Source organism: Sarcophilus harrisii, chromosome 4 (genome assembly GCF_902635505.1).
Source record: "Sarcophilus harrisii chromosome 4, mSarHar1.11, whole genome shotgun sequence".
Classification (NCBI taxonomy): Eukaryota; Metazoa; Chordata; class Mammalia; order Dasyuromorphia; family Dasyuridae; genus Sarcophilus; species Sarcophilus harrisii.
The window spans coordinates 448,855,416-448,878,471 of NC_045429.1; the positions used below are offsets into that span (position 1 = coordinate 448,855,416).

General features: G+C 40.2%; 1 protein-coding gene across 2 annotated transcripts in view; it reads left to right on the forward strand.

Moving 5' to 3' along the window:
• Positions 1-23,056, forward strand: part of LOC100933747 (NADPH--cytochrome P450 reductase) — an 83,360-nt gene that overhangs the window by 25,896 nt on the left and 34,408 nt on the right. For both annotated transcript variants that reach the window (XM_031967977.1, XM_031967974.1), the window contains exon 2: positions 14,992-15,178. In XM_031967977.1, coding sequence (XP_031823837.1) covers positions 15,006-15,178 — 173 coding nt within the window. In that variant the 5' untranslated portion in view covers positions 14,992-15,005. The remainder of the gene's footprint in view (positions 1-14,991; positions 15,179-23,056) is intronic.

A 23,056-nucleotide genomic window follows, 5' to 3' on the forward strand; every position in this document is an offset into this window, starting at 1 on the left:
AAGTAGATGGGATCAGGTGATACAAAACTTTAAATGACAGGCTGAGGAGGTTTAATTTTCTCCTAGAGGCAGAGGGGAGGAATTAAAAATTTTTGAATAGGAAGTAACATGATCAAATCTGTGTTGTTAGGAATATTAGCTTGGCAACTGGGTAGAGGTTGGTTTGGAAAGGGGGGGGTAATCAATTAAGAGACTATGCAGAGATCCAGAGGGGTGGTGATTTTGCAGACTTGAATTGGAGGGAGAAAGGAGCTGTATAAGTGGAGAAGTTAACAATATAAGAGATGCTATAGAGACAAGGTCATGAAGATATGGCCATGTTTGGACAGGAGTTGAAAAAAGAGGAAAGACTCAAGAATGACTGTGAAATAGTGGTGTTTGGAAGAAGGTTGAGTTGGGAGAGAGAATTGCATTTCATTTTGGACATGTTGAGGTTGAGATATCTATAGGACATTCAAATATAGATTTCTAGCCCAATATTGGCAATGCAGGACCTGACTTCCATCAGAAGACAGAATAGGATTGAATATATAGATTTTAGATGACAACAGCATAGAGATTGAACCCATGGAAACTGAGGATGATCATCAAGGAAGAGAATGTATGAAGAGAAAAGCAGCCAGGACTGAGCCATGGAGGAGGCCCACATTTAGGGAATGGGAATTAGATGAAGTATGTTGAAAAAGAGTAATAACAAAGGTAGGAGAACCAAGAAAGTGGCATCAGAGCCACGGGAAGAGAAAATGGATGGTTAGGGTCAAACGGTGATTCATGGTCAAGGAGAAACCATACTGAGGAAAGCCCAGTGGATTTAGCAGTTAAGAGATCATTGGGAACTTTATAAAAGGCAATTTGAGTCCAGGAATAGGGTAGAAGCCAAGCCTGGTAAATAGTGGGCAAAAACCTTTAGAAGTTTCACTATGAAAGGAAAAAAGAAGTCTAGAACAATCAGAAGGCAGAGGGGATTGCAGGAGAAAGGCTACCAAGAAGATGAAGAGCCTTGAATTCATGACACATTCAGATCAATTAAAGGAATGGGTTATAGCATAATGACTGCCACATAGTAGAGGCTTAGTGAAAGCTTATTGACTGAATGACAGTTTAGCCTTGGAAAAAGACCCGGGAAAGCCATGATAAACATGGTCAAGCTGTCATGTGGAAGAGATTAAACTTGTTCTGTTTGGTTCCAAAGAGCAAAATTAGGACAATGAATGTAAGTTTCAAAGGAGAAAATTTAGGTGGGATATCAGAGACACTTCCTGCTAAAGAGAACTGACTCCCAATGGACTCAGCTGCTTGGGAGACAGAGGCTAGAGGAACATTTGTGGGATATGTTAGAATAGACACGGTTTCCTATATGGGTTGGTCTAGATCAGTACTGTCAAATTCAATTAGAAATGAGGGTCACGTAAGGACCCTTGAGGCTACATGTTGACATTGTTTTGTTTTGTTTTAAATTAAATTAAACTTTTTTTGTTACATTTTAAGTTCTAAATTGTGTTTCCCCCCTTCCCCATCCCTACTAGAGAAGGCCACCATTTGATGCAGATGTGTAGATAAATGTAAAACCATACTATGTTTATTTTTGTTTATAAGTTCTTTCTCTGGAGGTGGATAGCATCTTCCTTCGTAGGTCCCTTATAGTTGATTTGAATATATTTAGTATTCAGAATAACTTGGTTGTTCACAATTATTCTTCAAACAATATTACTGTTGCTGCATACAGTGTTCTTTTGACTTTGCTCCTTTTGCTTTTCGTTATTTTATGCAAGACTTTCTATGTTTTTCTAAAATCAACCAGCCCATCATTTCTTACAGCATAGTAGTTTTCTGTCACAATCACATACCACACGTTGTTCAGCCATTAACTGATGGAATCCCCATAATTTCCAGTTCTTTGTAACCACAAAGAGAACTGCTATAAATATTTTATATACTTTTTTTTTTTCAAGGTAATTGGTTTTAACTGACTTGCCCAGAATCACACAGCTAGTAAGTATTAAGTGTCAAAGTTCAAATTTTAACTCAGTTTCTCCTGATTTCAGAACTGGTTTCCACTGTGTCATTTAACTGCCCCTATAAATATTTTAGAACATATAATCATGATGATTCTGGGTCAAAGGGTATAGGGGATTTAATTCCAGATTGTTCTTCAAAATCATTGACACTTCAAAGTTCCACCAACAATATGTTAACGTCCTAATTTTTCCTCTTCCTCTTTAACATTCCCTTTCTATTACTTTAGCCATTCTGATAGGTGAGATGATATTTCAAAGTTGACTTAGTTTCAAAGTGTCATGGTATCAATACTTTATTATACTTTTACTTATTTTGTTAGTTATTTCCCATTGCCTTTTCCCCCCTGAGGCAATTGGGATTAAGTGACTTGCCCAGGGTCAAACAGCCAGGAAGTGTTAAGTGTCTAAGACTAGATTTGAACTCAGGTCCTTCTGACTTCAGGGCTGGTGCTCTATCCACTACATCAACTAATATACCCATCCCCTTGCATTTTAAACTAGTTTGGACTGACTGCACTTGGGAGTGTTATGGGCTACATGTGTCTACAGGCTGCATACTTGATACCTCGGAACTAGATGCCCATGAGGTTCCAATTCTCAAGAATTGTATGATTCTATAAAAATTCCTCAAATATGATGGAAACTTGGGCATGTTCATAGGTTGTAGACAAGGAAACAGTAGATTAAGAAGAGCTCAAACATGGAAGAGGGGATGATTTCAGGGAGCATGTTCTTGGAGGGAATGAGAAGATAGAGTAAAGAATATGAGAAGAAGAGTTATTTCATCAGAGAATGGGGAAGGTCCAAGAGGAGATGAGGTTGAGAAGATTGGGAAATGTCAGGAAATTGGTGTGAATGCACAAGGAGGATCCATAGTGAGAGAAGATGTGAGCATCTTTTTTCTTTCTTCTCTTTTGTGTCATGGACCATTTTGGTTATCTCCTGAATCCTATTAGCCCCTTCTCAGAATAATTGTTTGTTGCTGACATTTATAATTGAAAGAAATGTTAAATTTAATTTGGAGCTAGTGAAAATAAAAGATATAATTCCTTCCCTTCCTCTATTCCACTTCATGAATCAATAAAATCTTTTGATTTCATCTTGAAATCTTTTCACAGATCCCAGGTTAAGGATATCTTATCTAGAAGTCAATTTGATTGCATGGCTGAGATTTGCATAGCTCTTTCTGGTTACCTGTATTTTATCCTTGGATCCTCAGAGCAACTCTGCCCTATGCATTTCAGGCATAATCTGTGTTTTACAAAGGTCATAATTAAAACTCAAGAAGATTAACTGAGGCAGGTAGAAAAGTATCAGAGGCTGACTTGGGAGCCTTGACTTTCTTGGTTCCAAATCCAGTCCCTGCTGCCTCTCCAGCGGAGGCAGCCTCTTAGGCTTGTCAGTAGGGAGCTGTCAAAGAACCTTTTGCTACCTTAGTCATTTTGGATAGACCTGTTCCTACTTGGAATAGACTTAGAAAAAAGCATGGTTTGAAGTTTCCACTGGACATGCCATAAGAGATAGGATTAGTTAGTCCAAAGAGGACTGCACTGGGAATCACAGAATTCTCTACTCTTAAAACTGGAAAGAGCCTTGGACCTGCTGCAGTTGGATCTTGGACAAGGTTCTTGCCTGGGCTTCATTGCTCATTTGCAAGTGATAGGACCAGGTGATTTCTACAGTCCCTTCTAGTTCTTCGATTCTCTAATAAGCTGAATTATATTTTGGCCACTTGATATAATATAAAAGCCTGAAGGCCTGAACTTTTTACATTTTTTAAAAATTTAGCTATCTAAAAAAGATTTTTTTTTAGAGCAGCATGGAGTAAACTGTTAAATACAGAAGGAAAACTGATGAAGAGATGATACTGACATTTATATTTCTATGTGTGGAGTTGGTGAGGATGTCGAAAGGGTGTGGGGCTCTGGCTCGGCAGTGATTTGTATCAGCTCTTTTACTCTGAATACTGAAATTTATTCTTTGATTTATGGTTATATTTGCTGATTCAAGAAACTAGAATGAGAACTAACCTGTACCTCACTGCGATTCTTTTTTCCCTGCCTTTGTCTTTCTAGTTTCTTTGAAAGTTACTTTGAGGCACAGAGCATTTTAAACTAGAGAAATAGACAGTATCTAGTATCTGAACACATTGTGCTTAATAATTAACATTGCTGAGGAAAATGTAGAGCTGGAAAGGGAATTACTTTTCCTTTTACTGACTTTAAATGGCAAATTAACAATGATGACAAGAGTTTTATGTGACAGGATATTTAATGAATGACCTTTGAAAATGCAGCCTGTATCCACTCTAAAGAAGTAGTAGTTGATTAAGAAGGAAGTGGCTCCTTGAGTTGGTTTCTAGCCAAAAAGCTAGAAGTCAAAAATGTGTGTGTGCAGATTGTATACTTGACTGTTGATAGTGGGGTTTTTAGGCAAGAGATTTTCATTTTCCTTGGTTTTTTTTTTTTTTTTTTTGTCTGCTCAGTTACCAGTAATGATATGGATGTATATAAAAGTCAGCAGGGACATATATAGGGCAATGAGACAAAGCCTCTGTGCATTAGGGAATATTTCCCTAAATCTTATCTTTAAGCACTTCCTGCCCATTGATCTTTTCTCTACAAAACAGGCAACATGAACTAGTTGTAGTGAGAGGCACATGATTTCCGTGTCTGACTCAAGGGATCAGAAAGAGGAAGGCAGCCAAGAGAAGATCTGGTCCCTGAGACAGGATGACTAAGGGAAACAGATCCCGAGATGAGTCAACATATTTCTGCACCCATCTAGCTAAACAAATGTCCCAATCCTTACCTCTCCTTAAGAAAGACCACAGGAAACCTTTATCAGATTGCTTTATGTCTTGGGGGGGGGGGTGTTCAACACTATCTTTACATGTATTTGAAAAAAAAAAATTTTTTTTTGAGAATAAAAAGAAAGAAAGAAAGACCACAGGATCCAGAAGTCACTGACAAGGAAGGACTTATGTATCCTATGAAATTTATAGCAGCTCTATTTGTGGCACTAAGAATTGAAAGGATCTTGTTCCCATCAATGATGGAATGATTAAATAAAGTAAGATACATTAATTTAATGAATTTTTACTGTGTCATAAGAAGTGATGAACATGTAAGAGAAGAAAAGTATGAAAAGACAAATGAACTGATACAAAGTGAAGTAAGAAAAGCCAAAAAGTGACTACAACAATATAAACCACAAAACAAACACCACCAAACAGATTTTTTTTTTTGATATGTTGATTGGTGTTGCTGATGTTTTTCTCTCTCTCTTATTTCTCTTTTTTTCTATTGGTTTTAAGGGATGGCTCTCTAAGGGATGTGGTAGCGGGAGATAAAGAGAAATACAACAAAATATGCCCCTAAAAATCTACTTTAAAAAAAGAGCCTACTGTAAATCAGTTTATCTCCTTACTAATATGTAGCTATCATCTTCAAGAATTTTCATCCTCTCCTCAGACATATTTGCTTCCCTAGGTTTCTATGATACTAATCTTTCCTGGTTCTCCATATATATATATATATATATATATATATATATATATATATAAAACCTTTTTAGTTATCTTTGCTGATCTGATTATATTCTGCATTTCAACATTGCCTCTAAGGTTTTGTTCTCAGCCTTCCCCTTTTCTCTCATTACCTTCTTTCCTTTGCGATGTAATCATTTCCCATAGATTTAATTGTTACCTGTCTGCAGATAACTCCCAAATTTATACATCCTATAGTTTCTCATCTGAAATCCAGTTCTTCATTTCCAAGTGCCTATTAGCTACTTCTGTCTGGCTAATAGTCCTTCAGCATGTCAAATTCATCATGTTCAAACCTCTACTTACTCTTTGTCTAAGATCCATCAGTCGGGCACTACTGTCTTTCCATCAATCATTAGTCATTAGGCACTTATTAATTATTGCATGTCAGATGGCATGCTAGGCTTACAGGTACAAAAATAAAGAATGCAGCAGTCTCTACTCACAAAAAGTCTATATTCTAATGGGGAAGAGGCAACAAATCTCTTTTCTTAAGTATAAAGAATAAATATTCATAAATACAAAATGGTTAAATAGATGGTTATCACCCAAGTCATAAATTTGGAATTATTTGTGAGTCTTGAGTAGCCTCCTCCCTTCGTATTTAGTCATCTGCCAAGTATCATCAATTCTGTTTCTGCCATCTTTTTTCCACTCCCAACTGTTAACCTCCTTTAGGACCTCTCACCTAATTGATGACTATTATAATTGCCTCCCATGTGATAGGAAATTTGATAAAGAGTCACTTAGGGAAGAATAATGTGGCCCTTAGTCAAAAGCTTCTTCTGGTTTGTCTTTCTTTTACCCCTTAAATATAAGCATCTATCAAGACTCTTAGTTTGTTCTTTGCTTTTCTCTTTGCTCTTTGTTGGCAATCTCATTTTCCTTCATGGTGATTTTATTCATCTTTCCCAGAGAATGCTGTCAAATCTCTCTCTTTGGCCTGTCCTTCTCTCTGAAGGGTGCCAACCCTACTGGTTCAACTGTTTTGTGGTCTAATGGAAAACCAGCTGGACTTGAGGAAAGACTGGATTTTTCTGGATTTTAGGACTTGGACTACACCTGAGAATCATTGCCCGACTCTAACCCTAAATGCATCATAATTGAATTCCTGGGAGCTGGAAATTCCTAAGAAAATTGGTAGGGGAGAAAAAATGAGGGCCCAGTCCAGAGAGTTGGGGGGGGGGGGGAGAGGGCACAAAAGGTTAGTGGACAGGACCTGCAGAAAGAGCTGGTAAAGAACATGGAAGTGGTCAGAGAGGTAGAAGGAGAAGCTGAAGAAAGCATTGGAGAGAAGAGATGGAATGAGGATTAGAGGCTGACCCACAGTGTCAGACAAGAGCTCAAGGAAGAAAAAGCCATTGTCATTCACATCTAAGAGATTGCCAGTAACTTTGGAAAGAGCAGTTTTAATGGAATGATGAGATAGGGAGTCTGATAGCAAAGAACTGAGAAGGGAGAAGAGAGAAAGTGCAGGGACAAAAGGAAGATTGCATCTTCATATCCTTGGCCATTTATCTATTGAAATGGTGGTTGGTTTGGTACTTGTATCAATTCCCATTATATCTTCAGATATAAGAAGAAAAATAGCAAAGATTTTACTTCCACTTAACTGTTTCTCTTCCAATTCTAACTGTACAGCTTTTGGGGGATTGGAGAAGGCACAAAAACGTTGCAATATTATGCAGTTCCAAGTGTCCATTTTCCGTCCTGTGATCCGCTCTTGACCCTATGTTTGGTCAAGAACATTTCCCCATTACAATTGTAAATAATGTCTAATTTGTTTATGACATGATTTTTTTGTCTTGGACATATATCTGAATAGAGTTTATTGTGGTATGTGGTGTGCAATATTGATCTCTCTGGACAAATTTCTCCTAGAGGGCTTTCTTTTTTTATTTTTTATTTTTTTAAGTGTTTTTTGTCTTTACTCCAACAGCTTGTGTATTGAGATTAATTGAGCCCTATTCTTCTGGGTTCATTTACTTCTGGATTTTGTATTAGCTGATCTGTTTCATTGATTAACTTTTTTCTTTTTTAATGAACACTGAGTAGTGTGATGATTTCTGTTCTCTAGTGTAATTTTAGGTTTTCTGTACTAAACCCCCTCTTTCTTTCTTTTAATTTTTTTTCTTGAGATTTTTGATCTTTTGTTCCTTCATATTAATTTTATGATGATTTTGCCCGATTATATAAAGTGAACTTTTGGCAGTTTGTTATAGTACTAATAAGTTAGGGAGTGTTATTGTTACATTACTCTCCAATTATTAGTCTTCTTAATTTCCCTCGAGTGGCGATTTCATTTTTTGCTGCACTTTTGATTCTTTTCCTCCCAGATCTAGTCATTCATCAAATCCTCTCAATCTCACATCCTCAGTACCTTTCATTTCCAACCCATATTTCCATTCCCAGAGTCCAGGCCCTCATCTTCCATTTGAACAATTCCTTACATCTTTAAATGGGCTCCTTCTGGCCTTTCCCTTCTCCATTTCATTGTGCATTCTGTTGCCAATGTAACCTGGTGCACAGGTCTGATTGGTTTACACCTTTTGAAAAAACCTGTGATGTATCCATATTACCTGTAGGATAAAATATAAGCTCTGTAGTCTGGCATTGAAAGCCTTGAGCAGTTTGCTCCAAGTTATCTGATGCTTGTCTTTTTTACAAGGCTTATATCCCCGCCACTCTGTGCTCTTTCCCCACTCCATTCCTATCATTCTGAAAGGTATCCCCTAAACCCAAAATATTCCTTCTTCACCCTGGATAACAAGGATTTACCTGTTAACATCCTTTTCTCCTCCTTCAAGGCCCAGCTTAGGCTACTTTTTTCCTTAAGCCTGCTCTGATTCCATCCTCTTTTGAAATCTTGCAGGCTCCTCTGAACTAAAGGCAATCTGCATTTAATCTTTTACAACCTTGCAATCTAGTTATTTGTGCCCCCTTTTTTCTTTTTTAAATAATAGCTTTCTATTTTCAAAATACATGTTTTCAGCATTCACTCTTCCATAATCTTGTGTTCTAAATTTTTCTACCTTCCCCCTCCCTAGGATAGGTTAAACATGTACAGTTCTTCTATACATATTTCCACATTTATCATGCTGCATGAGAAAAATCAGATCAAAAAGGAAAAAAATGAGAAAGAAAACAAAAAGTAAGCAAACAACAACAATAACAAAAGTGAAAATACTGTGTTGTGACCCACCTTCTGTTCCCATGGTCCTCTTTCTGGATGTAGGTGGCTCTCTCCATTACAAATCTATTGGAATTGTGTGCCCCATTTCTAATCCCCCCTACTAGATTGAAGTCCTTGGGCTCAGATGGATTGGTCTTGGCCTGGTGGATGGAAGATGGGAGTCAGGAAGAGCTGAGTTTGAGTCCTGCCTTGGATCTTCACTTGCTATATGACCTGAAACAAGCCATTAACCTTCTGGACCTTAGTTTCCTCATTTGTAAAATGATTATAATCACAAGCACTTCATCGACTTGTGAGGATTAGATGTGATAGTATACTTGACAAATCTTAAAGTACTAGATGTTTTCAAACATTAGATTATTTTAATTTTGTAGCCTTATCTGAAATCTGAGCTTTTGTCACTTTCCTGCTTTATAGTCCATGGCGATTGCTTAAATTTTTCTTTGTTTTTAAATAAACTGTTGTTAACATCTGCCTGTGTATGTGTGTTGTAATCCTAATTCAGAATTAACATTTACACCTGTTAATTTTCTTGTCAGCCTCTCCCTCTCTGTCAGCGCGTTGTGCTCTTTGGGAATTTGCCATCCCAACTTAGCTATCATCATTAGCTTTGGGTTATTGTAGATATGATATGATATATGGGCCACTGTCCATCCTGCCTTCATGTTCCAGATGTGGAACAGGGCAGGGCCAGAGTCTTAATGAATGGGGCAGCTCCTGTTGCCCCAAGCATGGTGGGAGGCGGTTTCTTTAGATTGGCTGAAAGAAGATACAAGAGCTGACCTTTGTGGAAGAACCTGTGAGCCTTGATGAAGGGGTTGTGGAGAGCTTCAGGACTACAGTTGTTGATGGCTTCTGTCATTGTGTATTCTCTGGTGAAGAGCTAATTACTATTACTATAGCTTATTACTAATTGATTTAAATTAATAAGCATTAAACCCTGGCCTTGTGTTTATTAGCAAGAAAGGGAGAGTCTTTCCAAGAAGCCAGTGATAATTGGTGTGGTAGCGCTAGTGATTCATGTCACTGGAGGGAGGAGAGAAGGGTGTCTACCTGTTCAAATACCCCAAATTCACTTTACTTGAGAGTTTATAGGTAAACACTGATTTTTTTCAAAGCAGATTTTTCATCTTTGTCTAAATCTGATTGTTAGTTGCCTTGCTTATGGGAACGGGTGAATGGCAGAGGCATTTGGGGAGAAGAGGACTAAAAGAATGTAATTGTAGGCATTTAGAAGCTGGGATGGCCCAGAAGACAGGACCAGGCTCATTTGTGGAGCAGATAAAATCAGGCCGGCAACTTCCTGGGGACTTTCCCACTCCGAGAGGATGACTTTCTTTTCCCAACCTGAATTGGACTTAGAGCAAATTGTATGCAAAACAGAGCGGCCGCTTTCTTCTAGGGGAAAGCAATGAGAAGAAGCAGCAATTCCAGCCTCTGGGCTGCTGATCTGGAAGGTGGAGTCCTGGGGAGCTGGGGGTGCTTTGCATGTGGGGGTTTGGAGGGGTGGGAGCAGTTTTTTCTTTCTGTTATTCTGTTATTTAATAGAAGTAGTGTTAAAATGACAGCTGCTAGAAGAGAACCTAAAATGTCCCTCTTTGGGTCGGTGTGCACCTGCTGGTGTAGACCTGTATATGTGCACCGGTGTGTCTGGGTACATCTGTGTGTATGTGCGTGTGGGCTGTATTTATGTGTGTGTGTGTGTGTGTGTGTGTGTTGGGGGGGGGTTGTGTCTATCTGTATGTGTGCACTCCTATGCAAGCTTGTATGTGTCTCTGTGTGCGCCTGTTGTTTCTTTGGGTGTATGTGTAGGGAGGCCCATGTGGCCTGCATTCGTGTGTGTGTGTGTATGTGCAAGCCTCTGTGTGTCTGTATGCAGGCCTATGCAAGCCTGTGTGCATCTGTATAGGTAGGCGTTTGTGTATGGGGGCCTGTGTGGGGGCCCATGTATGTGTGTGTGACCTGTATTCATATGTGTGTGAGAGAGACAGAGACAGAGAGAGAATGAAGGAGCCTGTGAACATCTTGTGCCTGTGAACCTATGCCTGACCCCCATGTGCCCATCAAGCCTGGGCTTAATGCAGATGATGCAAAGAGCTCTGGACCTCAGTGCTGCCATTTCCTTCTAGGAAACCTGTGCGGCCTCCCTCCCCGCCCATCTCCCTCAGTTTGTTCCTTTCTGGCACAGGATTTTGTTTGCGCTAAGTGACTCAGTAGTTCCCTTGCAATGAGAAAAGGGCATGTGTGTAGGGAGGAGATGGGGATGAGGGACAGGGGGAAGTCTTGGAGCAGGGTTACCTGCAGATACTAGTTCTTTTTGTTCCCTGAAGCTGAAGGAGAAAGGCCAGACATTAAGTGTGGGGGGTGTTCTCTGGCCTGTGCTGCTGCCTCGTTTTCTTCAGCAGCTCAGCTAGTGCCCTGAAACCAGCCTTGCTTTATTCCTTTGGGTCAGGAGGGCCTCTCACTGGGCCCCTGCTCCTCCAGAGGGCTTGGCTCAGTCATGAGTTTAGAAATCTTTACCAGGTTCCTGCCTGTGCCGGATCACCTCGAGATTATCTGGTCCAGCTCTGCGCTGTGCTCATATTGACCCTGGAGAGGTTAGCTACTGACACTGCTTTCCTTTCTTTCTAGATCTCTCATGTTTTGGCCCAGATGCACCTCCCCACGTGTTCCCTCCCTCTAAATTCTGACTGTCCTCCCAATTTTTCCTTGATTGGACCTAAGTTGAGGTCTCTCCTTTCTTTTCTCATCACCTTAATTCTGAAGGGAGAATCAGCATGTGGGGGAAGTAGAGGGGGGATATGTTGATGGAGTGCAGTGGCCATCAGTGCTACATTGGCTACCTCCCCTCCCTTGCATCTTGATCCCCTGCTAAACTAGCTCACCTCTATGCTGTCCAGATGCGTTCTGCCCTGTCTCCTTCTTTAGCCGGTCTCACAGTTTACTTGCCAAGGCAGACGTCTGTGCTTGTACAAGTCATCCCATTCCATCCCTGCAGATTGTCCTATCACCATCACTTTCTCACTCGTCTTCAATTTCTTCCCATCTCCTGACTGCTTCCTGGCTGCAGACAACCTTCCATCTCCCCTATCCTTGAAAAACTTTCACTTGACCCTGGTTCTCATTCCATATCTTGCCATCTTTTTGAGGCTGAACTTGAGAAGGCTTCTGTCACTGAAGCCTCTACTTCCTTCCCTCTCTCCTTAATTCTCCATGGTCTGGTTTCCAGGCTTTTCATTCAAGTTAAACAGTTCTCTCCAAAGTTACCAAGGCTCTCCCGATCAGCAGACCTAATGACCTTTTCCCAGTCTTTGTCCTTGACCCTTCTGCAGACTTCCATCACCCTCTTCTTCATACTTCTCTAGGCTTTTTATGGCACATGACTTGTTCTCTTCCTCCCTGTCCCACCACTCCTCCTCAGGCTTCTTTGCTGGATCTTCCAGATCACAATGACTACGTTGTGGTGTCCCAAAGGATTCTGGGGCCTCTTCCCTTTTCCCTCTAGATAATTTCTTTGGGTGATCTCAGTAGCTCCTGTGGATTCCATGTTCATCCCTTTGCTCTTAAAATCTTCTCCATCCCTGTCCTCTCGACTTCCAGTCTCACATCTTCAGCTGCCTTAATCAGATGTCCCACATCATGGCCATTATCTTTCCCCCCCCAAACTCTCCTCTGTTCTCACCTTCTTATTACTATAGAGATACCCCCACCCTCCCAGTTCCCAAGCTTACCACCCAGCATTCACCCCCAGTTCCTCACCATCTCATCCCTCATATTCAATCTATTGCGCAGGCCCATCGTTTTCACCTTTGTTCCATCCCCTGAATGCCCCATCCCTGTCACTACAGGCCCCCGCCCCTCTTGTGTGGACTATTGTTATAACTGCTGGGGGGTTGGCCTTCCTCAAGCCTCTCTCCACTCTGGGCCATCCTCCAATCTCTTAGTGAATCTCTGCCCTCTCCCAGAATCAAAGATAAGTTGTTCTGGCCTTCAAAGCCTTTCCACCCCCTTGTCCTTCCCTTTTCTGGCTTTTTTTCACCATACTTGCCTCTTGTGCTCTGTGATCAGTGACACCAGACCCTTTGCTAGTCGTCTAACACCCTTTACTGATTCCAGGTTCACTGATTGTTCCCCGTGCCTGTTATTTTCTCTCTTCTTTAGGATTCAGTAATAGTGCTCCTGGCTTCTGACTGTCTTCAAGTTCTAGCTCAAGTCCCACCTTCTAGAAGTGTAGAAAAGTCTGTCAGAACCCATATTTCCAAATTGGAAGTTTTTTAGAAATGGTTTTCTAAGCTTGAAGTACTTTTCGTATGGCTTAAATCACATCCGTTTGATTTTATGCTATCTAAAAGAAGCCTTTCCCAGGCCTCCTTAATCTTAGTGCCTTTCTTCTGTTGATTAGCTCCAGTTTCTCCTCTCCATCTTGTTTGTACATATGATTTGTGTGCATTTGTGTCTCCCATTAAAGTGTGAGCTCTATGAGGGCAGGATCATCCGTGCTTTTTGCCTTAAAAGGCTTAATAAATGCTGGTTGACTGGCTCATTTCTAATGAGCCAGTCTGTAATAATAATAATGTAGTAATAATTCTGTTACAATTACTTTTCAGAACTTGTTCAGTTATCCTATGATATCTGGGCATCTATCTACATTGTGTCCAATTCTTTGCTACAGAAAAGTGTATTTTTGTACCTGTAGATCCATCCCTTATCAATGTTTATTATGATGACAACAGAAGAAAAAACTGATGCTGACAAACCTCACGATTGTTTTGGGGTGTAACAGACCATGTTTTGAGATAGCCATTCCTTGAATTTCTTTACTTGAAAAATCAGGAAAATTAATTTTTTCCCCCTCTTTTAAGTGTAGTATTAATAAGAGTGAGTTATCTCTAAAGAACTCGAGTTTCTTTGAGATAAATACTTTTAACAAATCCTTCACTATCAAAATCATTTATTAACTAGCTATCTGGGGGTGGTTTTGCAAGATAACCTGTCCCTATATAGCAGTTTCATATCACTGATGTAAACTGATGTGAACAGTGGCGTCACTGGGTGGTGATTGGGTTTGAATCTGTGACATATCAAAAAGAACATCATTTAGTGAAAAGAGCAGCTGGTTGAAAGTTCTCAGTTCCTCCTCCCTCCACTGACCTTGAGATCCTTCCTGTATCTGTCTTTTAGATCTTAGCAGTTTTCTCTTACCTCCTTTTTTCTAGTGCTAGTAATAGTGTAAGTCAATCCCCCAAATGTACTTAGAAACACACTTTTATTATTTGTTATTGAGAGAGATCATAAGACTCTCATGATCTAATGCCAACAGAAGGGTAGACTTGGAGAATTATTTCTAAAAATCCTCTGAGTTGGAAGTTCAAGCCCTGATAGACTTTTCCCAATTTGAACTCTTCAGGCAAGTGGACTTAGGAGAGTCAGAGGGGTAAAAGAAGTTAAATCCAAAGTCTTAGGGCTGGCTCCCCTAAGGAAGCTATCTTGTGAAAAGGCTGTTGGCCACCAAAAAAGCAATGTGGTACAGCAGAATCGCTAGAGGGCTCGGGTTCAAATTTTGGCTGTACTCCTAGGCACTTCAACTCTGTGGGCTTCTGTTTTTTCATCTTTAAAATAAGGAGGTTGGATTTGATGACCCCTGGTGGCCTTTTTGTGTCCCAGTTTATGATTCTGAGGTCCTTTGAGTCTGTGTAATACCCACTCTTTTGTACAAGGAAATTCTTCTGGCGTGAGACATTTCCTCTTTGATTTCGTTATAGAGATTGCCATCAGTAACTCTGGGTAAGTGTAGGTCTTAGCAGGTAGAAGTGCATTGTTAACAAACCAAATAAATGGGGTTTTGGAGGTTCCATACATTGTGTTTTCGTGTTTTGCTGACTCATGGCAGCCTCACCTGCCTGCCAGGTTTGAGAAGGTGGAAAAGCCAGTTCTGACACCATGTGGGGCCAGAAGGCAGCAAGCTTTGCTCCTTTCTGTAAGGGTCCTTCAGTTTGCAGTATGTACCAGCCCTGGCGCCATCATCATGGAGCTGGACATAGTGTAGTGCTACAGAAGGTGAACTGAACAGCTCAATTTACAGTATTGTGGGATCACCTTGGCCTGACTTGGGGAGTTGGGGCCCTCTACTTATGGTTTAGGGTTAGACCTCATGGGCACAGGCTTTCAGACTTTGGGCTGAGCCCCATTGGTCTTTGCTTCTTTGTGACTTTGGGTCTTGTTTTTCTCCTCAGTAAAACACATCAACATGGCAGACGTGGACACCAGCGCCACCGCATCGGAGGCTGGAACTGAAGATGTTTCCCTTTTCAGCATGACAGACATGTTTCTCTTTTCACTTATTGTGGGGCTCCTGACCTACTGGTTCTTCTTCAGAAAGAAAAAGGAAGAAATCCCCGAGTTCACTAAAATTCAGCCTGTGTAAGTGATTCAAGTCTTCCCCTTCCTTTTCCTGCCCTCCCCTACCCCTTTAGCCTTGGCCTCCTTCACTAGTTCTGATTCAGCTTTCTGACGCTATCCTAGGCCAAATCTTGCTTTACTTTGCTATCAGGCCAAGTTTGTCACTTTTAAGAGACAAGATGAATCTCTGCAAGCCACACATGCAAATCATTTTTCTCACTACTTGATGTCACAGCATATTTTCCAACTAGAATCCTTTCTTGATGTGTGCTTTTGGCCACCACTTTCATTGTTCAAACCCGGAGGCCTTGATGAAGGAGACTGAATGAAGAGGGCTCCCATTCTCCCTCTGCTCATAGAACTTATCATAGAGCAAATCAGTGTGGACTTGATGGGCAAAGGGCAAAATGATAAACAGCTCAAGAACATAGTAAAGTGTATTTTATTTTTAAAAATCACGTTGCTTTAAATTCTTCTGAAAGACGACATTTTTCTTTCTTTAAAAGACATTGTGTTTGTTTGACAAAAACTTAATATCAGTCTTGCTGTATACACATCCCCTTCCCTCCTGACCTCTACCATTACTTTATCTAGCATGTGCAATATCATGTTTTCATCTATAGCTTTAAAGAAGAACAGGCATCAAAGATATTTGCAGGGAAATGTGTTATGGGAAAAGATGGCCTGACCATGGGTGAGGCTGAAGCCTGAGAACCTGTGGACAGCCCGTGGGTGAGTGTTCCTTGGGATGCTTGAGCCAGCCGCCAGCATCTTGGGTGGATAAATCCCTGGTGTCAAACATAAGGGAAGACAAGAAAGGGATTTCAAGGCTGCTTTCTTGTTGGGGATAGAGCCAAACGGATGAGGGCATCCGTGAGATCTGTGAGATTGTGGGATCTCTTTCCTTTCTGAGCAGATTGTGAATTCAAGGGGAGGGAGGGTAACAACTTTGTTTTAGTTAAAATTTTGGGCTCCCCTAGCTCTGAGCTCTGGTTGTGGTAGTCATTTGTGAAATGAATGAAACCAGAGATGGAATTGGCTCTCATTTCTAAAAAAGATCCAAGAAATATTCTATAGTGTGTACTTCACACTCATTTTATATTTTTGGATGTATTTTTAGATCCATATTTTTGATATTATTAATCTAGAGAACCCTCATGAAGAATCCGCTCTTCCAGCCCCTTCACTATTCTACAGAGGTGCCTGAGGAATTAAGCAATGAGGTATCTCGCTCACTCACATTTAATTAATAGAAGTAAGGAAGGCATCCCCACATTGGGGCTCTCATTGCTAGGGCTAGATCCCTCTTGAGTCAGAGGCTTTGAAAATTGTTGTTTAAGCATTATTACTCTATCTTACATTGAATAGATTAACTTTGTAATTGTGATTGCCGAGTTAGTTATTTACCAAAATGAATTTAAGCAGATACTGGTAAAGGTATCAGGAGGTAAAGTATCTTTATTGCACTGAGTATCAGTTTTCTGGTGTTATTTTTTTTCTACTTTCTTAAGCAATCATCTGGAACACACCCCTACACAGTAAAATGAAAAATGTAAGCTTACATTATTGTAGCATATTTGTATTCTATAGCATATTCATAGGTCATAACAAAGATTTAAAAAAAAATAAAACAAGATAAGCATCAATAAGTCAATCAAGAGCATTGATTAAACACTTGCTCCATCAGAGCACTGTACTGAAAAGTGACTGAAAGAGAGAAACAGTTTACATAAGACAGTCTCTCTCCTTTTGGGTGTTTACAGAGAGAATGAGACAAACTGGGATTTCATACAATTAAAATGGTTAAATGTATTTAGAAATTGTGAAACAATATGCTATGTCAGATCAAATGGAGATATATGGGGAAGATGACATTGGATTTGGGCTTTAAAGAAAGGCAGGAGAAGAATGAGTTCAAGAAGCACATAGAGATAAAGAAGAGTATGATTCATGGGACAGAGACATGAATGAGAAAGGGAACATTTGCTAGTGCAGTTAGAGCATAGTTTGTAAAAGGTCATATAATGAAATAAGGTGTCATGGGGAGTAAGCAACCAGAAGTTAATGATTAAAGGGATCAAAAATTTAGAGCTGGAGAAAACCTGAAAAATAATCTAGACCAAGTTTTTCATTTTACAGATGATGTAATAGAGATCCATAGAGGAAAGTGATTTGGCCAGTGATATACAAGGAGTAAGTGACCGAACAGAGATGTAGACATGGGCCCTCTAACTCAAAAGTCAGTTCTTACCATTGCAGTGTTCAGAGAAATGGAACCCAAGACGGGGTAGAAGGGTCTAGGGATCTCTTTTTTAAAAAGGAACTTTTAGGTCTTTAACTTATCTCCATTTATGTGAAGGGTTTATTAAAAAATTATGTGTAGATTTTTAATAGATTTTACCAAATCTTCATCTTTGTCTTAAAGTACTCCTTTGAATTTCATTCAACAAGCACCTGTTAAGTGTTTACTTAAATACTTAGTTCCAGGCGCTGTACTAAGCATTAGAGATACAAAAATAAAAAATAAAAAGGAGTTCCTGTTCTCAAAGTGTTTACTTTCTAATAAGGAGAACAACATAAATCAGAAATTCTGATATATATAGAAAAGATGGAAAGTTACCTTAAAGGGGCTGGCACTGAGTAGGGAGATCAGGAGAGGCCTACCAAAGGAGGTAATGCTTGAACTGAGTTTTAAAGACTGCCAGGGATTCTAGGAATCTTGGAATTTAGGAGGGAGAGTATTCCAAGAAAGAGGAAGAGCCAGTGCAAGTCATGATGATAAGAGATGGAATTTGTGAGGGGAAGCAGGTATTCTAGTATGGCAGGTTGAAGAGGGTGTGGAGAGGGAGAGACAGGAGGAAGAATAGAAATGTAGGAAGAGCTTTCAATGCCAATTAGGAAGACTTTTTTACGTGGTCCTAAAGGTAATGTAGAACCACAGGGATTTTGGAGTGTGGTGGGGGAGCACAGGATCAAGGATGCATGTTAGGGAACAGAGATGAGTGCAGCTACCAAAGACCAGTTTGGGTGGTTCCATGCTCACTGTATTGATCTGTCCCAATTCATTCAAACACCTCCTCTTTAGCCACTTGTGGCCTTTCAGGACCTAATTTTTCATTTAATCTTGCCAATTATAACTCATCATTGCTATGTATTCCATTGTCTTTGAACTTGGAAAAAAGCTTTTCTATTTTATTTTATTTTTTTCTCCTAAGATAACTTTTTCATTTATAACAAATCTGAAAAGTGCTGGATTGGGTCAGAGAATATGGGTTCAATCCTAAACTTTGCCATTTACCATACATTTGGCTCTTAATTAACTTGCTCAGCCTTATGTACTTGTATATTTGTTGGATGGTCTACTGTTATTAAAAGTTGATTGTTTTAGAGGTATTCTTGAAGCTAAGGTCTTCAGAGATTACTTGTTTTGTTCATTGATTCATTGATGTGTTTTTGCAGTTGGGTCTGAAGTGTAAGCCCTTGGCCAAGCCTTATCAGAAGGCACAGAGTTCTTGGAGAGTTGTGGCCCAGGTCATGGTCAACTCTTCTCTACTTAAGAACTGCCTTTGAAACATTGCATTGAAGATATCAGTAAGGAATGAGCTGATAGGTAGCTTGTTTTGTTTGTAATAGTTTCTACAAGTTATTTGAATATATTATCTTAAAGATGGTGTCCTTAGAAGTTATAATTCCCCTTGACTTATTGTGGATAATCTCCTGCCTGTTATCTAGAAGTACCTTCTTTTAAGTGTTTCTTAGCTTGATGTAAAAATGTGTTAACAAAACTAAAACTCCTCTCTTGGAATCATTGATTTCAGTCTACCATAGGATCAAGACCCAACTAAAGATCAGCCTTATTTATGCTTGTTTGGAACTAGATAGTCACAATCAGAATATTTTGAGCTCTCCAGTTGACCATAAAATAGTCCAGATCTTGGGTCTATCAGGATTACAGCTTTCAATCCTGAAGTAAGTCTATGACTTGCGGTGACAGTCTGAAGCCTAGTTGCATCTGAGAGAAAAGGTAATCTGGTATTCAGTAGAAACCTGGAACTCAGAACATCTCCCTTGGGATTGATCCCTCTGTGAGAGCAAACATGTTTCCTCTCACCTGGCATGCAGGACTATTCATTTGGCTTTGGATAGAGGAGATTGAAATGTGGAAGGGTATACATCCTCTTCATGGAATTGTCTCCTTAATCTAGAGAATTCCAACCAATTTCTCTTCTTAGATATTTTCCTGTAGTTTCTCCTTAAAAAAGATGAAGCTTATTAATTAGGCAGCAGCAGAAATGTTTGACTCTCCTTTGTATCTCTTCAGATCCTTGTTGTAGACGTTATGGCTGAGTCAGCTCTTCACAAAAGTTCAAAGCCGACTGGCTTTTGGTTGAGCAGTTAGAACCTTTTCACAGCTCTCAGATTCTGAGGTTTTTTTCTCCTTCTTTCCCTTCTCCAAACAACCAAATTCCTATGCCAGCCAAACCAATAGACAGAGGAGATAAGCCTTGAAATGTGACTGTTGGGATCTTTGGTATGGTTGCATGGGTTAGAACTCCTCCATTACCTTCCTCACCCCACAGCATTCCTTAGTTCAGACCCATGCTGTCATAGGAGAAAGTGTATTTGCTTCCTTATCTCTGCCCCCCTTCACCCCCGCCCCAGTCCTTAGTTCCCAGATGCAGAACATCTGCATTCTTCCCTGCGTCACCGTCTTCTGATACCCTCCTTGGAGTTTTCATCCAGATTGAGAGGGAGTTTGTTCTGAGGGCTGGAATGCTGACCTTAGTGGTATGTTTATATTGTCTTCAGTCTTCTCTGTACTTTGGCCTTGTACTTGAACTTTTCCTGGGGTGTCTGCTGACATAATGACAGATAAGAATGTGGCTGATGAACAGTTGCTCCCTGTGGCCACATCATGGAATATTCTTCCTTCTTGAAATCAAACAGAGGCCTGTGGGAAGCTCTGCCCTCCTGGAATGGGGTGAAAGTGAACTCATTCTTTTTTTCTTTTCTTTCTTTCTTTTTTTTTTTTTTAATATTAATGATCCTCCATTCATTCAAGCATCTCAGCTAGCCAGTAGTAGTGGCTGCAGTGACTCACTGCCAAAACACAGTCAGCAGAATCCAGCACAGAGCACAGTGAACTGCTGAGATCTGAAGCTCCAACTTAGCTTGGCCTTTGAGCTGCTGAGGAGTCTACTAAGAATCCAGCTGAAAGACTAGCGGCTGCTCTCGAGTGGTCTCACGCCACAAGGATTTTTTTCCCTTCTTTCCCCCTCACATTATTCCCCCCAGCCTCTTATATTCATTTGTCATTTGAGTTTCTTTGTCTCTAAGCAGCATTCTGCTAATCACACAGAAGTTATCAATAAGAAATGGGAGATAAAAGTTCCTGTCTGGTCGACAAAACCAGATTTACCTATGGGAACCAGTTAAGGAACAATATAGGTAACTGAAAGTGATTGAATGTCAAATGTGTGGAGCAGATAGATGCATGTTATGCTTCAGAACATTTAGAGAGGAATGTTGTGCCCTGGAATAGAGAGAAAGACATTTCCAGGATTGAGCTGGGCCCTGAAGAATGGGGAGAGACCTGGTCATTCCAGGCAGTTATTGTGACAGCCTCGCCAAGGAGTTTGGATGAGTGCTCTTAGCACATGGGATAGATGGCAAGGACACTCACTTGGCCAGCATGGGGATTCTCATTGAAGAATAGCAGAAAATAAAGTTGGATACATAGGATGAGATCAGGTAACTGAGAGTATCCACTGTATGGTTGGGAAATTTGGAGACCTATTAAGAGAATACATTGTCTTAATATAGATAGTGAAATGTCACAGACACTGAGGAGAGCCCAATATAGAGGTCTCATCCAAGGTCACCATCACAGCACTGGGAGCAGGGTCTTCATAGGCCTGGGTGTTGACTAGACTTTCCCTAGAGATGCTCAGGGCAGTTCAGAACTGACTAGGGACTGTACTGCAGCATCCCTCTCTGCGCCCCCCTTCCCCCCCTCCCCCAATACAGATTAAAGATCACAGTTTTGATCTTGGGCAATTGGGAAAGTAGTAGAACTATTGACGGAAATTGTCCCTATTCATCATGCCTTGCTCCAGTGATACCTAGTATGTGTAGCTTTAAATTGAAAGTCCACCTGGGAACTTTCATGCACTTTGTCTTTTTATTTGTGTATATTTCTTACTTTACTAGATTGTAAGGTCCATTATTCCTCTTAAACAGTTTGCATCCATTAAATGTTTGTTGAATTAATGGCAGAGATCAAGGATCATGTAGATGGATTAGTGTGGTTTTAGTGAACTTGGAGATAGAGACCAGTTTCTGGGGATAAAAGAGGAAATGGGTGTTGGAGAAATAGAGCATTAATACTCCTAGACCAGGCCTTCATAAATTTTTCCCCTTGCAACCCCCTTTTTGCCTGAGAAATTTTTATGTGACCCTGGGCACATACATCTATAAAGTGGGTATATAAACCATAAGACATTTGCTGATAATAAATCATAACTCCTACCTTCAGTTATGAGACCCCATATAGGCTCGAAACCCACAGTTGATTGAAGTCCTTTCTTAGTGAAAGGGAGGAACAAAAAGGACCGGTGGAAAGAGTGGGCAGAGTTAAGCAAATATTTTTCAAGATGGAGGATGCCTAACTATATTTGAAGGAAGTAAGGGAAATGCCAGTCATAGTGAATGAGTGAGATTGAGCTCATTTGATTGGGATGCAACTTATCCTTCTCTTGCTCCATAACTATTGCCTGTTTGGGGAAGATATGAGTGGAATAACAGAGCCTAGAGATTATTTCTGGAGGCTTTTTTGAATTAATCAACTTCTTAATTAACCTTGTTAAAAGTGAGCATTTTGCTTGGGAAAAACTACTTTCAGTAGAGCTCTCTTGCAAAAACAACTCGCCTTCCATGATCATTGTGGGATCAGATCATTCCATGCTATGATCCTTTCCTAACAGAAGGGATGTTAGCCTTCATTTAAATCTATTTTCACAACTGCTTCTGAGACATTATTCCTGTTCTTAAAGATTGACTCCAGAAGAGAGGATGAGTAATTTTTTCTAGCACTCTCTGTTTTTTCTTGGTAGGAGGCTAACTTTAAGTATGAGAACCCTGGACGTCAGGCCTGCACATTCTTGGCCAGACATCAGCTTCTTGCAGTGCTGAGACACAGGACAGCACATCCAGGTCAAGGTCACTTTGGTGAGAATGAGAAAGGCCTGTACAGAAGGAAGGAAACGCAAATACCTTCTCTTAGATAGTGAAATGGCACAGACTTTGAGGACAAGGTCAAGACAGAGCCACATCCGATGTTATCTTCATAGCATTGGGAGTAGGGTTTTGATAGGCCTTCTTCCCTGGAGCTGCTCAAGACAATTCAGAACTGATTAGGGACCACACTGAAGCATTCCCCTCATGCAGAGACGAATGGAGCTGGATGATCATGGAGATCCCCTACCAGAGATTCTTGGCTTTTACTAGTAGTTGACCTTTCAATCCCATTTTGAGGCAATTAATGGCAGAACTTTGGTTCTGGAGTCAATAAGTAAGTTCAAATCCAGGCTCAGATGTTTACAAATTGAGTTGCTGTGAGGATTAAATGAGATGATATTTGTAAAGCGCTTAGCACATAGTAGGTGCTTAATAATAAATGCTTATTCTATCTTCCTTTCCCTTTCATTTTCAACTATAAATTTGATTTTTAGAAACACGGTGTACACATCATGTTTCCCTGTAGTGCATTCTACTTTTAAGCAGTTTTATTGCTGTTTCTTTTAAATAAAACATATCACAGTCTTTTCTCAATATTTGCTTCTCCCCTTCTCCCTCTTCTCTGTTAGCTTTCCCTCTTACAAACATAAAAACAGAACCAAA